The 13,209-nt window shown below is 59.5% G+C and overlaps 3 protein-coding genes across 8 annotated transcripts in view; 1 reads left to right on the top strand and 2 right to left on the bottom strand.

Moving 5' to 3' along the window:
• BCAR1 (BCAR1 scaffold protein, Cas family member) overlaps nucleotides 1-5,054 on the top strand; it is a 37,870-nt gene extending 32,816 nt beyond the window's left edge. For all 5 annotated transcript variants that reach the window (XM_030863320.2, XM_060288952.2, XM_060288951.2 and 2 more), the window contains exon 7: nucleotides 1,561-5,054. In XM_030863320.2, coding sequence (XP_030719180.1) covers nucleotides 1,561-2,073 — 513 coding nt within the window. In that variant the 3' untranslated portion in view covers nucleotides 2,074-5,054. The remainder of the gene's footprint in view (nucleotides 1-1,560) is intronic.
• On the bottom strand, nucleotides 3,517-7,313 carry LOC115856810 (chymotrypsinogen B-like). Its single transcript, XM_030863331.2, has 7 exons — nucleotides 7,262-7,313; nucleotides 6,374-6,477; nucleotides 6,198-6,277; nucleotides 5,737-5,815; nucleotides 5,148-5,328; nucleotides 4,143-4,276; nucleotides 3,517-3,682 (listed from the first exon to the last, which is right to left on the bottom strand). The coding sequence occupies exons 1-7, from the start codon at nucleotides 7,311-7,313 to the stop codon at nucleotides 3,521-3,523; spliced, it is 792 nt and encodes a 263-aa protein (XP_030719191.2). The 3' UTR covers nucleotides 3,517-3,520.
• A 514-nt stretch (nucleotides 7,314-7,827) lies between these two features.
• Nucleotides 7,828-10,918, bottom strand: LOC115856809 (chymotrypsinogen 2). 2 transcript variants are annotated; one of them, XM_030863330.2, is made up of 7 exons: nucleotides 10,867-10,918; nucleotides 9,998-10,101; nucleotides 9,795-9,874; nucleotides 9,376-9,454; nucleotides 8,854-9,034; nucleotides 8,642-8,775; nucleotides 7,828-7,989 (listed from the first exon to the last, which is right to left on the bottom strand). In XM_030863330.2, the coding sequence occupies exons 1-7, from the start codon at nucleotides 10,916-10,918 to the stop codon at nucleotides 7,828-7,830; spliced, it is 792 nt and encodes a 263-aa protein (XP_030719190.2). The 2 variants fall into 2 exon arrangements, with proteins under 2 accessions (XP_030719190.2, XP_060145345.1); XM_060289362.1 differs by lacking the exon at nucleotides 8,642-8,775 and having other exon boundaries at nucleotides 7,868-7,989.
• Nucleotides 10,919-13,209: the final 2,291 nt, after the last annotated feature.

The raw sequence follows: 13,209 nt of genomic DNA, 5'->3' as shown, positions 1-13,209 counted from the left end.
TGGAGTAAGAGGAATGTGAGTGAGAAACTAAAGATCTAGAGTTCCTAAGCGAGGGACATCAAGTACAAATAAAATACAAGAACATAAAATACCCTGACAGGGACGTTTGTCGCTCCATTTCTGCATCAGTGAAAAATCTGGAAACAGCCCCTGGCTGCCACCACCAAATACCTCACAGTAGAGTACTGGTTGAATACAGTGTGAGCATTCGTACAGTAGAATATTGTGTAGCTACCCAGAATTTGTCAAAGAATGCAGAAGACCCACTGAAGGTAAAACAGAACAAAAATGAGTGTATTCTCCCGCCGGACAGGAGAGCCAAGCAAATTTCACCAGGTAGCCTAGGAGGGAAAGAAAGAGGGTTCACATGCTAGGAAGGGACAGTTCCACGCTGGTTTGCTAATTAAAGTAAAGCCTGAAACCTTGGTTAGACAAGTACCTGAGTCCCTGAGTCTGTGTGCACGGCTGGTCCCAACGACCCAGTCAGAACCAGCTTGTGGTGAGGACGTGTCAGTCCACACCGCTGACGCCTAGGCAGGGCTGCTGCTGGTGGAAACTTTTACCACGTGCTTTATACGTTCTCACTGATAGGAAATGAATGACCCGTTTTTGGGTGCTAAAGGTAGGCTATAAAATATTATATATTGTGTGTTTCCGGTTTTCTGATTGTAAAAGAAGTAGGAATATTCCTGTTTAAAGGAAGATGTCTTTGAGGAATATTCACTGGTTTTTGCTGTGAATATTTGTTTTCTGAAATTTGCAAATACCATGACCTTTTTGCTTTTGTTTAAAATTCTTATTATGGGAAATTTAATACATGTATAAAATTGAGGAAAATAGTCTCCCAGGTACCCACTGGAGAAAAGGAAGCCCGGGTACAATTCACCCAGCCCCAGCCATTCTCAGCACAACTAATCCAGTGTATGTAGCCCCCTTTCCCGCCCGGTGACACCCCCACCCCCTCCGCCCGATCGTTTTGAAGACGTTACATCATTTCATCTGCAAATACGTCAGTGTATATTTCTAAAAGACGATTTACCAGAGATTTAACAGATTTCTGGGTGCATGGGATTCCAGTTGGTAACTATCTTTCTTTCTGCTTGGTGTCTGTGAATCTTTTTACACTGCATATGTTAAGGAGAAAAATATTTTTTTTAACTTTTCATTTTGAAGTATTTGTAGATTCATAGAAAGTTTGAAGGAAAGTACAAAGCAGTCCTGTGTCCCCTTCTCCCAGCTTCCCCCAGTGACCGCATCTGAAATCACTAGATAACAGCACCCAAACCAAGAGACTGACATCCCTCACCCCTGCCGCTGCTCATCTGTTCCCATTTCTAGCATTTTGTCATTTCAAAAATGTTATATAAACGGAATTATTTGAGATTGGTGGGAAAGTTGTTTGGAGGCAGGCAGGGACATGTGCTTGGCCAGCAGGACAGAGGTGGCCTGTTCCCCTGCCCACTGACTCTGAGCTTTGTCACTCAGAGGGCCAGAAGGGCCCCCTCGCTGTCCCTTTTGCTCTGTGGCCGTGGTTTTCACTCTGTTCTCCCTCTTCCCCAGCTGAAGCAGTTTGAACGGCTGGAGCAGGAGGTGTCACGGCCCATAGACCATGACCTGGCCAACTGGATGCCAGCCCAGCCCCTGGCCCCGGGCCGGACGGGCGGCCTGGGGCCCTCGGACCGGCAGCTGCTGCTCTTCTACCTGGAGCAGTGCGAGGCGAACCTGACCACGCTCACCAACGCCGTGGATGCCTTCTTCACCGCCGTGGCCACCAACCAGCCCCCCAAAATCTTCGTGGCACACAGCAAGTTTGTCATCCTCAGCGCCCACAAGCTGGTATTCATCGGGGACACACTGTCACGGCAGGCTAAGGCGGCCGACGTCCGCAGCCAGGTGACCCACTACAGCAACCTGCTGTGTGACCTCCTGCGCGGCATCGTGGCCACCACCAAGGCCGCTGCCCTCCAGTACCCGTCGCCTGCCGCCGCCCAGGACATGGTGGACAGGGTCAAGGAGCTGGGCCACAGCACCCAGCAGTTCCGCCGGGTCCTGGGCCAGCTGGCAGCTGCCTGAGAGCCGTCAGCCAGAGGGACGGAGGGCAAGGGGAGGAGGGTGGCGATGGGCCCCAGAGAGCCACCGTGCCGCGGGCGTGGGGACAGGCGACCCCAGCTCCACCTGGGCCTGGTGCCCCAGACTGTACACTGTACAGGGAGTTGTGTATATTTATGGCGGGGCAGGATGTGGGACGGTGCCTCCTCAAAGGAGCCCGAGCAGAGCTGGGCCCCGGAGCCCAGGCCAGGAGTGGCTGGCCGTCTTTCCTGAGCGTGCTGAGGGCCCGGAGGGGCCCAACATTCGGGGCTGGGCTGGGGGCTCGCAGACCGCTTGACCCACATGGCCTCAGGTGACCCCTCGGGCTGACCATGAGGGTGCCGTGCCCCCCTGGCAGGGCAAGCGTGGCTGTGGTGTATTCTCTCTGCACCAGGAGAAAACCCTAAAAAACTATTTTTCATTATTGATTTTCCAATCATTTGACTAATAGTCTACATTTAAATAAAATTAAAAAGATGAAAAGCATTCTCCTGAGGTGTGAGAGGCAAGAGGACCTGTGAGGCGGAGGGCAGGTGTTTGCCAGTCTGGATGCCACAGGTGGAGTCACGCGTTGGCGAGATCTGTGGCGAGGCTGTGGGCAGCGCCTCGGGAGGGTGAGGAGAAGGTGGGTCCCTTCAGCAGAAAAGGAAGGCTTGGGGAAGCGGGGCTGGGCCGGGAGCTGAGGTGGGGGGAGCCTGGGCAGCTGGAGTGAGGCTGAAGAGCGGCCGTCAGAATCCAGGGCTTGAGGCCAGGAAGGCTCAGCGTGAGCACAGTGGCCAAGGGCGCAGCCGTCGCCGAGGTTCGATGAAAATCCAGCATGGTCCCTGGGCAGGCGGCCGAGGCGAAGGCAGATGCAGGGTGATGTGCGGGTGGGAGCAGCTCCAGGAGCCAGTGAGCCCTGCTCGGGCCCCTGCGTCCCGAGGCAGAGGGCGCCCCGCTGGGGGCACCGCTGGGAGAGACACTATTCCACGCAGAGAAACTTGCTTTCACAGGCCTTATCTAGAACGTAGCTCGTAGAAGGAAGCTCTTAATTTCAGCTTGTGGAACTTCTCCACAAGTGTCCATTTGAATTACACATGGACTTGGACTCCCAGTTGGGAGGTAGGGGACAGGAGGGGCCCTCACCCTGGGTCAGTGGTCCCCTTTCCGGCAGTCGGGGGTATGTTTGGCAGCCCAAGTAAGGTGAGGGCTCTGGGGACCAGTGGTCCTGCTCCGAGCTCTCACCATTCTGTGTGTGAACTTGAGTCTCATTTCCCCCATCTCTGTGAAAAAGGGGATAGGGCTGGGTATCTGCCAGCTCTCTCCGCTCTGAGCTCCAGAGGGGACCTCAGTGAAGGCAGCCATCCTCCCGCCCCGGCGAAGGCACAGAAGTGAAGATGCGAGCAGTTTTATTTGGGTTTTACACACATGGGGGCTGGGGCGGGGCAGAGGCTCAGTTGGCCTCCAGAACTTCGAGAACCCAGGGAATAAACTTGGTGACCCGGGTGTACACGCCTGGAGAGAACGGGCCACACCGGCTGCTGCCCCAGGACACGATGCCCACCAGGGTCCAGGCTCCATCCTTCTGGCAGACCAGGGGGCCACCAGAGTCACCCTGCAGGAGGAGATAGGACTTGTATTCAAGCCTGAAAGGGAGTACCAGGGCCCTGGTGTGCCCTGACCTGGCAAGTCCAGGGGTGCAGACAAAGCACAAGTGGGGGCCCAGTGGTTGTGCACAAGAGACTCAGATCTGCTCAGATGGCAGCCCCAGCCCTGCCACCTACTCCTGGAGGGCCTGGGGCAGGTGGCTTATCCTCTCAGCCTCCCCATCAGTTGTAAAACAGGCTGAAGCGTCCAGCTCGTGGGGTTGGTGTGAGATTAAATACGCCCGGGAAGCCCCACACCACACCTGGCCAGAGCCGGCCCTCACCAGGGGCATCTGGTCCAGCCCTTCACTGGGGCACTGGGCAGGGCATGAAGTTAGACAGGTCATGGCAGAGAGGAGTGGGCCTCCTGGCCTGGCCAGGGGAGGCACGGGCAGTGAGGGCGGGCAGGGTGGCGGAGCCAGGCCATACCATGCAGGAGGAGATGCCGCTGGCGCCCGCACAGATCATCACGTCGGTGATCTTCCTGCCCCAGTACTTCTTGCAGTCGGCGTTGGACAGGATGGGCAGGGTCGCCTGCTGCAGCTTGTCGGGGGTCTTGAGAGCTGGAAGGACAGAGGGCGTGGGGTCAGGGCCCCTCATGCCACCAGCCCGCCCCTGGGGAGAAGAGACCAGGGGCCGCCTGAGCCCCGCCCTCCCCCTGCAAGGTCCCAGTCTTCCTCCATCGCGATGATCGTGGACACCGAGCTTCGAACCTTCCCTGACACCTTCAGGGAGTCTGGGACGCGGCTCCTCTGCGATTCCACACCAGGCAGCGGGGACTGTGCTTCCAGCAGCTGCTGCAACAGGTCCTGCCTCGGAGCCCCGCGCGCCCTGGGCCCTGGCGGCCACTGTGTGTGGGTGGAGGGGCCGTCCTTCCCCCCCAGGGAAGGGGATGCACGTCCTTCTGACCGGGGACACCGGAGGGGACCCCCGAGGGAGCACCTCCCTCCTGCTGCCCTTTCCCGGCTGCTTCTGTCCTGTTACGGGACCAGCCGGGGGCCGTGGCCGGGGCAGAAGAACTCAGGACACCGAGGAAGAACCTGCGGATCGAGCAGTGCTGGGGGGGCCGGTGGGGGGCCGGTGGGGGGCACCTGGGCGCTCAGGCCTGAACCCGACCAGGACACTGGACTCTGAGCCCAGACTTCAGGGGTGCTGGACGCACCGCCCTCCTCAGTCTGGAGGGAAATCCGGGCTGTCCCTCTCCTTGCAGGTGAGAGGGGGCGAGACTTGCTGGTACTTAGGTGTTTCTTCAGAAACTGTTTACGTATATATTATTAACCCTCATTTTTATTCATGTCTGGTAGGGTTTTCATTAAGAGGGTTTTAAGTAAAGAAATGGAAGATTTATTGACTGTTGCAATTTATGATTGTGTTTGGAGTTTAGACCAAAATACAGAATGAGTCTCACTCCTGAAAAGTCCTCAGGGCGCTCACCGTTGTACCGGGTCTTGCCCCAGCCCGTGGTGGTGCACAGGGAGCCCGCAGGGAAGCTGGCGTTGGCGCTGGGCAGGCACACGGCGGACACGGTCCTGGAGAGGCTCACGGGCGTGGCCAGCTTCAGCAGGGCCATGTCGTTTTGGACCGTGCGCAGGTCCCACCGTGGGTGTTCAAAGACCTGTGTGGAAAGGGTGGGGGCTCGCTGGGCCACAGAGGGAGGACTTGGGAGATTTTAGGGACACACAGACCTGCAGACTGGGAGGGGCCGGCGGTGCTAAAGGGGCAGAGTGTTGAGAAGGGAACCCAGATGAGGCTGAACAGACCAAATCTCTGGGGTGCTGGGGAGATGGCATGTGACGTATTTTGCGTTTTTCTACAATGAGCAAAGCTTATAATCAGGAACAACCTTCAGCGTTTGTAAAGGAGCTTTATTACGTGGGAAAGAGAAGAGAGCTCGGACTGGAGGGGTGCCAGTGGGGTGAGGCCTGAGCCGCCGGCCGGGGTCGCCTGCCCACTCCCCCCCGCCCTCCTTTTCCTTTGTGCCCCAGGGGCCCACCCTCCTGGCTGCCCGCCCGGCCGTCCGTACCTCAGCGATTCTCAGCACCTGAACAGCCTCCTCCTCGGAGCCGTGATCAGATACCCCGGCCACCACGAGGTGACTCTTCCTGGAGAGAAAGGAGGTGGCAGACGGAGCTCAGGCTTACGGCCACCTCCTCAGAGGAGCGCCCGGAGAGCGTGCCAGGCAGGGTGAGCCCCGGCTGGGCCACTGAACCGCGTGGTGACCTTGGAGCCTCAGTTTCCCCATCTGTACAGTGAAAGCAGAGGCCCAGGCCAGCTGCCCCGGACCAAGCTGGGGTCTGGGGAGGTGGGGCGCTAGGGCTGGGGTTTTCTGCTGACTGTGGCTCTGCCTGCAGCCTGGGGACAGAGCAGCTTCTGCCAGACTCTTTCCCACTCGCTGGCAGCGCCCGGTTGGGGTTAGGGGCGAGTGAAGGTGGTCTCTTCAGGCAGGTGAGGTGGGGGCCCCTCCTGCCCCAGCCCAGGCCTCACCTGACCCCGCAGTGGGCGGCGGTGACCACCCAGTCCGCACTGATGAGGGAGCCCCCGCAGAAGTGGAAGCCGGAGCTAGTCTGCGGAGACCGGGGGGGAGGGGAGGGAGAGTCAGCCTTGCCTCTCCTGCCTGAGCCCTCTCTGTCTAACCTGCCCCTCCCCAGACTCCCCCTCACCTGCAGGGACACCTGCCAGGGCCAGGAGCCGGGGACAGCGTCCTCCCCGTTGACGATCCTGGACAGGCCGCTCAGCACAGGGTCGATGGTGGGGACCCCGCAGCCTGAGGGACAAGGACAGTGCGGCTGGTCAGTGGGTGGTGCCCCAAGGGGGTCAGGGGAAGACTCAGCACTTCCAGGCCTCTGTGCCACCCTGGCACTCAGAGTTTTGTCCGCTGCAAGGAATTCAGCCCCCCACCGGTCCAGCTGACAGCTGCCCTTAGAAGGTGCCCTTGTGGACGGTCCCCGAGGCTGAGGGTATCTGGAGTCGGGGCCCAGGCTCCCCAGCCTGCTCTGTGCCCTGAGGGGAGTGTCCATGCCACTCTGAGCCCAGGATTCTGTCCTGGGGGCTGGGATGTCCTGCTTGAGTCCTGGGGGTTCTCATGGCCTCTGAGTCTGCCGGGGGAGCAGGTTTGGGTGAGGTTGTTACCCCAGTTGGGGGGGCACACACGCAGGAGGCTGTCCAGATCCCGAGGGTGGAGGTGCAGGGCAAGATGGATGGACCTGGGAGACGTTCTCGAGGCAGCATTCACACAGCTTGGTGGCACGTTTGGAGGGTGGAGGAGCCCAGACCACCCCAGCTTCTGAGTGAATGGAGGAGACCAAATTAGGCAGGGCCCACGGGACCTCCAGGCAGCGGAGGGCGCTCCAGGAGCGCCCAGTGGAGGAGTGGGGGGCTGGGCAGAGCAGCCCAAGGAGGCTCAGGGGGCAGCTGCAGGGGCAGGTGGCAGGGGTGTTAGAGGTACGAGGACTAGGGCCCTCCTGTTCCCTGCCTCTGGGTGGGGGGGGGTCAGGGGGTGGGCGAGGCTCGGCCTGGGGCTGCCGGGGCTGCCTGAGCCTCGCGCTTACCGAAGCTGCTGCCAAAGAGGAAGAAGCCAAGGACAACCCAGAGAAGGGCCATGGCGCGCGACTCAGCAGGTGAGATGGGGCCTGCCCGAGGGACCGCCCAATATATTCCCTCAAGCCTCCAATCTTAGCCTGCCTCGCCATCCCCTCCTTATCATGAGACCTTGGGCCGAGAAGCACCTGGCTCCAGCGCGGGCCTGAGCCCTTGGGGGCCACTCCTGGGAAGGTTTCCTTGAATCACAGGTGTGTGGGCAGGCCCCGGGCACACAGAGCCGGGGGCAGATGGTGAGGACCCCGAAGTTGGAGGTGGGAGCATGAGGTGAGAGGTGGGGGTCACGGTCCCCCTTTATCTGCCTGTGCCCTTCCTGGCCACTCTTGGGAGGTGGACTAAGGAGGGGCCCTCCTGGACACCCCCGGACACCTGGCTCAGTGAAGGTCCAAATTCAGGAGCAGAGTGGACTCCCAGAAGCCCCAAAACAGGTCACAGACACCATCAGCACGTCTTCCACTGGTTTATTGAGGCTTTGTGGAAGCAAGGTCAGCAGGGAGGCCAGGGTGAAGCCTGGTCGTCAGTTGGCTGCCAGGATGTGCTGCACCCAGGGCATGAGTTCAGTGACGCGGGCATACACGCCGGGGCTGGCGGTGGAGCAGGTGCCGCTGCCCCAGGACACGATGCCCACCAGGGTCCAGGCTCCATCCTTCTGGCAGACCAGGGGGCCACCAGAGTCGCCCTGCAGGACAGGGAGGAGGGGGCTTGGGTCTGGCGGCCCAGGTGGCCTGGCCCAGAGGCCACTGAACGTTGTTCCCAGAGCCCAGTCCCAGGCCTGATAGCCAGTAGAAGCTCAGAACATGCATATGAGAAGGATTATGAAAGAAACTTCAGCAGCTCTTGTGGTTTGTGCCCCTGGAAGTCTGGGCTACCCCCTGGGGTGGGGTCCTATAACAGAGGCTCAATAGAGCAGGTTTCACTGATAGGAGGAAAGCATGGGTGGTGCTGGCCGTGGGGCTACTGTGAGGGAGGAAGGGCTGCCAGACCCCTTCTGGAGCCCTTTTGGGCCACCATGCTCTGCTGCCCAGGCTGTGCACTGCACAATTCCAGGAGGTGCCATTACTCAGACTTTGATATTAGTGGAATCTTGCAATATGGTAGCTCTGAGACCAGAGCCCCTTGCTCTGGTACCTCTCTGCTGAGGTCACTGATGACCCTCCAGGAGCCCTGTCTTCCCAACTACTCAGGCAGGAATGCCCAGGGAGAGAGTGGCAGGCCCTAGAAAGAGGTCTGCCTGCTACTTCCATTTCTTCTCTCTTTGCCCAAGCCCTTGGCCTGGGCTTTGGCCTGAACCCACCCCAGGCTGGGAGGGAAGGGAGCCTAGGAGGCCGTACCATGCAGGAGGACACGCCGCTGGCGCCGGCGCAGACCATGCTCTTGGTGATCTTGCTGCCCCAGTATTTCTTGCAGTCGGTGTTGGACAGGAGGGGCAGAGTCGCCTGCTGCAGCCTGTCGGGGGTGTTGGCATCTGGAAGGGCAGGGTGGGTGGTTAGTGACTGCTGCCCCTACCTCCCACCTGGCCAGCCAGTGGTCTCTCATCACTCACTGGTGTGTTTGGTCAGGCCCCAGCCAGTCGTGGCGCACAGCATCCCGGCGGGGAAGTCATCGTTAGCGTTGGGCAGGCACACGGCGGACACGGTCTTGGAGAAGCGCGCAGGCGTGGCCAGCTTCAGCAGGGTGATGTCGTTGCTGTTGGTGAACGGGTTGTACCTGCGGTTCTTGAAAACCTGTGGGGCAGGGCCAGACAGCTGCCTTTGGGGTCTGGGAAGAAGCCGACCGGGGCAGAACCTGGCGCCAGGCTACCCCTCACGGCCTCAGTGCTCCTCCGTCGACAATGGCCTGTTCAACTCGGCAGCTCCTTCCATGGCCCCAGGAGCCCGAGGCCCAGGCCCAAGGTGCAGACCTTCCCCTCATGGAGCCTTGCATACCCTGCTTTCTGCTTTGCCCCATCATGATGGGGTATTGGGGTGACCGGGAGGAGCTGGGGCCCTGGGGGTTAGCCTGGGCTGCACACTCCCGAGGGTCCACCCTGCCTGGGGTCACACCTGGACCCTGGGGGCTGCCATACCTTGGCAATCTTCAACACCTGGATGTCCTCGGCGTCTGAGCCCTGGTCAAACTCCCCGGCCACGACCAGGTGGGATGTTCTGGAGAGGGCCAGAGAAAGGAGTGGTTCCTGCCATGAGGGGGCATTTGGGATGCAGGGTGCTGATGTGTGTGAGGGCACGCGTGTGCACGCGTAATGCGCATGCGTGTCTTTGTGCGTCTGCACACACGGCTGTGGTGTCGATCAGAGATGGAAGCTCAGAATCTCAGCTGGGCCTACAGCCCGCCATGTGTTTTCCCAGGGGCCCCAGGTCACTGGAAGGACCTGGCTTTGCCACACATTTCCAAATAAGAAACTGGGAAATGAAGGCGTTAAAGGGCAAGGCCTCAGTGCTGGAGGAAACCACCCCAAGGGGTTTCTTGGGGACCCCGGGCTCTCACCTGACACTGCAGTGGGCGGCGGTGACCACCCAGTCCTCGCTGATGAGGGAGCCCCCGCAGAAGTGGAAGCCGGTGCTGTCCTGGAGGAAGATGGGGAGGGTCAGCCCCGCCCAGACACCAGCAAAACCAATCTGGGCAGCAGCGCCCAGCTGGGCTGATACCCCAGTGCATCCCCCTACTCGTGTGCAGAATTGCCCCCTCACCTGCAGGGACACCTGCCAGGGCCAGGAGCCGGGGACAGCCTCCTCCCCGTTGACGATCCTGGAGAGGCCGCTCAGCACAGGGTCGATGGCAGGGACCCCGCAGCCTGAGGGTGGAAGTATGGAGCGAGGGGTGGAGGCCAAGGTCCCACCCAGGACTCACCACCCCAGGAATACTCCGGGGACAATTCAGGCTGACATGTGCTCCAGCCCAGACAAGCCCAACAGGCTGAGCTTGAGGTGGTGGCAGGGCCAAAGCCTGGGCTGGGAGGCCCTATCACTGCCTACCTCAATCACTCTGAGTCTCAGTTTTCCCACCAGCAAAATGGGGATCTTACAGTTGGCTAACCTCACAGAGTTGGTATAATAAGGATGAAAGATGCTTTGCCTTAGTAGACAAAGCAGGCAAAGCAGGAACTTGCTCAGTTCCTGGCACACAGTGAACAAAAGTGGAAAAGTTTAAAAGGGCTGGTTCAAGGGCATGAAAGGGCTGATGGGGGCCAAGCCACACTTGCTCATCATCTGAGCCTGCTTGGGAGCCACCAACTATTCACAGAGCTTTCTGTCCCTCTGGAATTGCTGCCCCTCCTTGCACACGATGCGAGGCCCCAGGAAGGTCCACCTCCACCCCGGGGGCCTCACACTGGCTGGTCTGGTCCAGTCCTCCCAGCATCCTCATTGTAGAGATGGAGCTGGTGAGGCTCAGAGAGGGAGAAAGACTCGCTCGGGCTCACACCACCACACACAACTGAACTGGGAGCAGGGACCCCGCTGCTCCTTGCTGGCCTTGGGGTTGGTGGGGCCAGCACCCCTTCCAGCAGTTGGTGGAAGGGTAGGCAGCCTTCCCGGCCTCTGCCTGCCCTGGTGCTCACCAAAGGCTGTGCCCAGGAGGGCGCAGCAGGAGAGAAGCCAGAGGAAGGTCATGGTGCCGCAGTCAGGGAGGTGTAGGATGCCTGCCTGGAGGGCTCCCCATTATATCCCTGTGCACCAGGCTGTTATCTGAAGACCTTGAGGTGATAATCCCTTTCCTGGGCATGTGTCCCAGTGGGCAGGATATGCCAGAGCAGGGCTGGCATCAGGGCCTGGGATGGCAGCAGCTGGGGCCAGGATCTAGGGCAAAGTTGGAGCCAAACAAGGCGGCCCTCCACCCACAGCTAAGGGGAAGGGGACATTCAGGTTTCCTCCTCCAGGCCCTACCTCTAGAGGGGCCCTGCGGGCAGCAGCCAGGCCTGGGCTGGATTTGAGCCCCAGCCAAGTCTCTCATGGTCTGGAGGACCTTGGACAAGTAATTTAGTTGGTCTGCAGTTGTTCAAAACCCCATGGGCAGTGTGGTCAAGTAGGGGGAGGGGCAGGGACCAAAGCATGGTGAGGGCACAGGGGACCAGTGGGCTGAGGATGCTCCCCTAGTCTTAGGATGGCCAAGAAGGCTCAGTGGCTCAGTTCAATATCAGGGGCAGTCACGTGGGCTGGTTCAGAGGGCAAGCCGCCCACTGCCCGTTCACGCGGAGTCAGGCCCCTCCACCCAGGCATCCTGCCCTTGGAATTGAGTACATGGCATTCAGGTGCAGGACTGGGCCCAGGGCCAGCCAGGGGGCATCTGCTATCATCCCAGCAAGAGCTTCTGGAGGCTACACCAGGCGGGAAAGCAGGGGGCAAGGAGGCCTGTTTTGGGTGGGCAGCAGGGCCCTTTCCCAGCAACTGGGAAACTGGGGAGGGGGAAGTTTGAAGGTGAGGCTACCAGGCACAGGGCAAGTACCCCAAAACACATAGGTAAAACGATATCTTATGGCTATTTTTTTTTTTTTGCGGTATGTGGGCCTCTCACTGCTGTGGCCTCTCCCGTTGCGGAGCACAGGCTCCAGACGCGCAGGCCCAGCGGCCATGGCTCACGGGCCCAGCTGCTCCGCGGCATGTGGGATCCTCCCGGACCGGGGCACGAACCCATGTCCCCTGCATCGGCAGGCGGACTCTCAACCACTGCGCCACCAGGGAAGCCCACTTATGGCTATTTTTAATTTCCATTGCATTGATGATTGTTGTGTGGTGGGTCACAGGTTTCAGCACAAAACAGCTGTGGGGCCTTGGGCAAGTTACCCTCTCTGATCCCATTTCTAAATATGTAAAATGGGGATCCTTAGAGCAAGGGTCCCGCTTTATGAAAGGGCACAGTCCATACTGAGTGTGCTGGGACCAGGCCTAACACAGTCCACGCTGGTCAGACCTAGTACTTCTTCTTGACTTGCCTGTGGGGTCCCTTTGTGCTTTCTAGAAGACTGCCAATAACAGGGAGGGATGGCCACAGTGCATTAGGTGGGAAAGCAGGGAACGAAACAGGATGCAGAGTGTGGCACCATCTGTGTGAAACCCACCACTTGTGCAATTCCATCCATCCCATCAACCAGCGCTTACCAGGCCCCTGCTGGAACAGAACAAACGAAAGAAACACAAATTCCTGACTTACAAGCTTAGGTGGGAAAGGGGTGGGGAGTTGATGGAAAAGAGTTAAAAATAAAAAAAAAGTAGGGGGCTTCCCTGGTGGCGCAGTGGTTGAGAGTCCGCCTGCTGATGCAGGGGACACGGGTTCGTGCCCCGGTCCGGGAAGATCCCACATGCCGCGGAGCGGCTGGGCCCGTGAGCCATGGCCGTTGAGCTTGCACGTCTGGAGCCTGTGCTCCGCAACGGGAGAGGCTACAACAGTGAGAGGCCCGCGTACCGCAAAAAAAAAAAAAAAAAAAAGTAAAATATACATTACTACCAGCTAAGGAGTTATCATTATCATTGTTATTATTATTATTAATACCGAGGCAGGAGGGCCTCACTCCGAAGGGGACATTAAGTTGCTACCCAAGAGTTTGCCAAGCTATCTGGGGGGAGACGGTGTCCAGGGAGAGGGCACAGGGAGGGCAAAGGCTTGGTGGAGGGAGCCTGGGTGGCACCAAGAGCCGAGAGGACACGAGGCAGGGCGGAGAGGCCAAGGGTCCGACAGAGGAGGGCCCTGGTGAAGGTACAGGGCTGTCCCGAGTGTCTGCCAAGATGCGAGGTGGCAGCCGCCGGGCCTGAGTGGGGGAGGGGCGTGGCCGGTGAGGGAGGGCACGCGGCGGCTCGAACCCACCCGTGGCTGTGGCCTTAGGAGCCGACAGCTGGCCCGAGTCCTGCCCGCCCAGCACCCCCTGCTCACGGTTGCCAGAGAGCTGGGAACTCGCGCAGCTGCGGGA

Source organism: Globicephala melas, chromosome 19 (genome assembly GCF_963455315.2).
Source record: "Globicephala melas chromosome 19, mGloMel1.2, whole genome shotgun sequence".
NCBI lineage: Eukaryota > Metazoa > Chordata > Mammalia > Artiodactyla > Delphinidae > Globicephala > Globicephala melas.
Note: the sequence above shows the minus strand (reverse complement) of the source record. Positions and strands in the feature narration are given on the sequence as shown.

Bases quoted from the DNA above. Each gene is read 5' to 3' on its own strand.
- LOC115856810 (XM_030863331.2), bottom strand. From the start codon at position 7,313: ATGGCCCTTCTCTGGGTTGTCCTTGGCTTCTTCCTCTTTGGCAGCAGC. The intron at 6,278-6,373 runs GTGAGGGGGAGT...CGGTCTCCGCAG, and splicing joins CCTGGCAGGTGTCCCTGCAG to ACTAGCTCCGGCTTCCACTT. The intron at 5,329-5,736 runs GTACGGACGGCC...CTTTCCACACAG, and splicing joins AGGTGCTGAGAATCGCTGAG to GTCTTTGAACACCCACGGTG.
- LOC115856809 (XM_030863330.2), bottom strand. From the start codon at position 10,918: ATGACCTTCCTCTGGCTTCTCTCCTGCTGCGCCCTCCTGGGCACAGCC. The intron at 9,875-9,997 runs GTGAGGGGGCAA...ATCTTCCTCCAG, and splicing joins CCTGGCAGGTGTCCCTGCAG to GACAGCACCGGCTTCCACTT. The intron at 7,990-8,641 runs GTACGGCCTCCT...CCTGTCCTGCAG, and splicing joins GCGGCGTGTCCTCCTGCATG to GGCGACTCTGGTGGCCCCCT.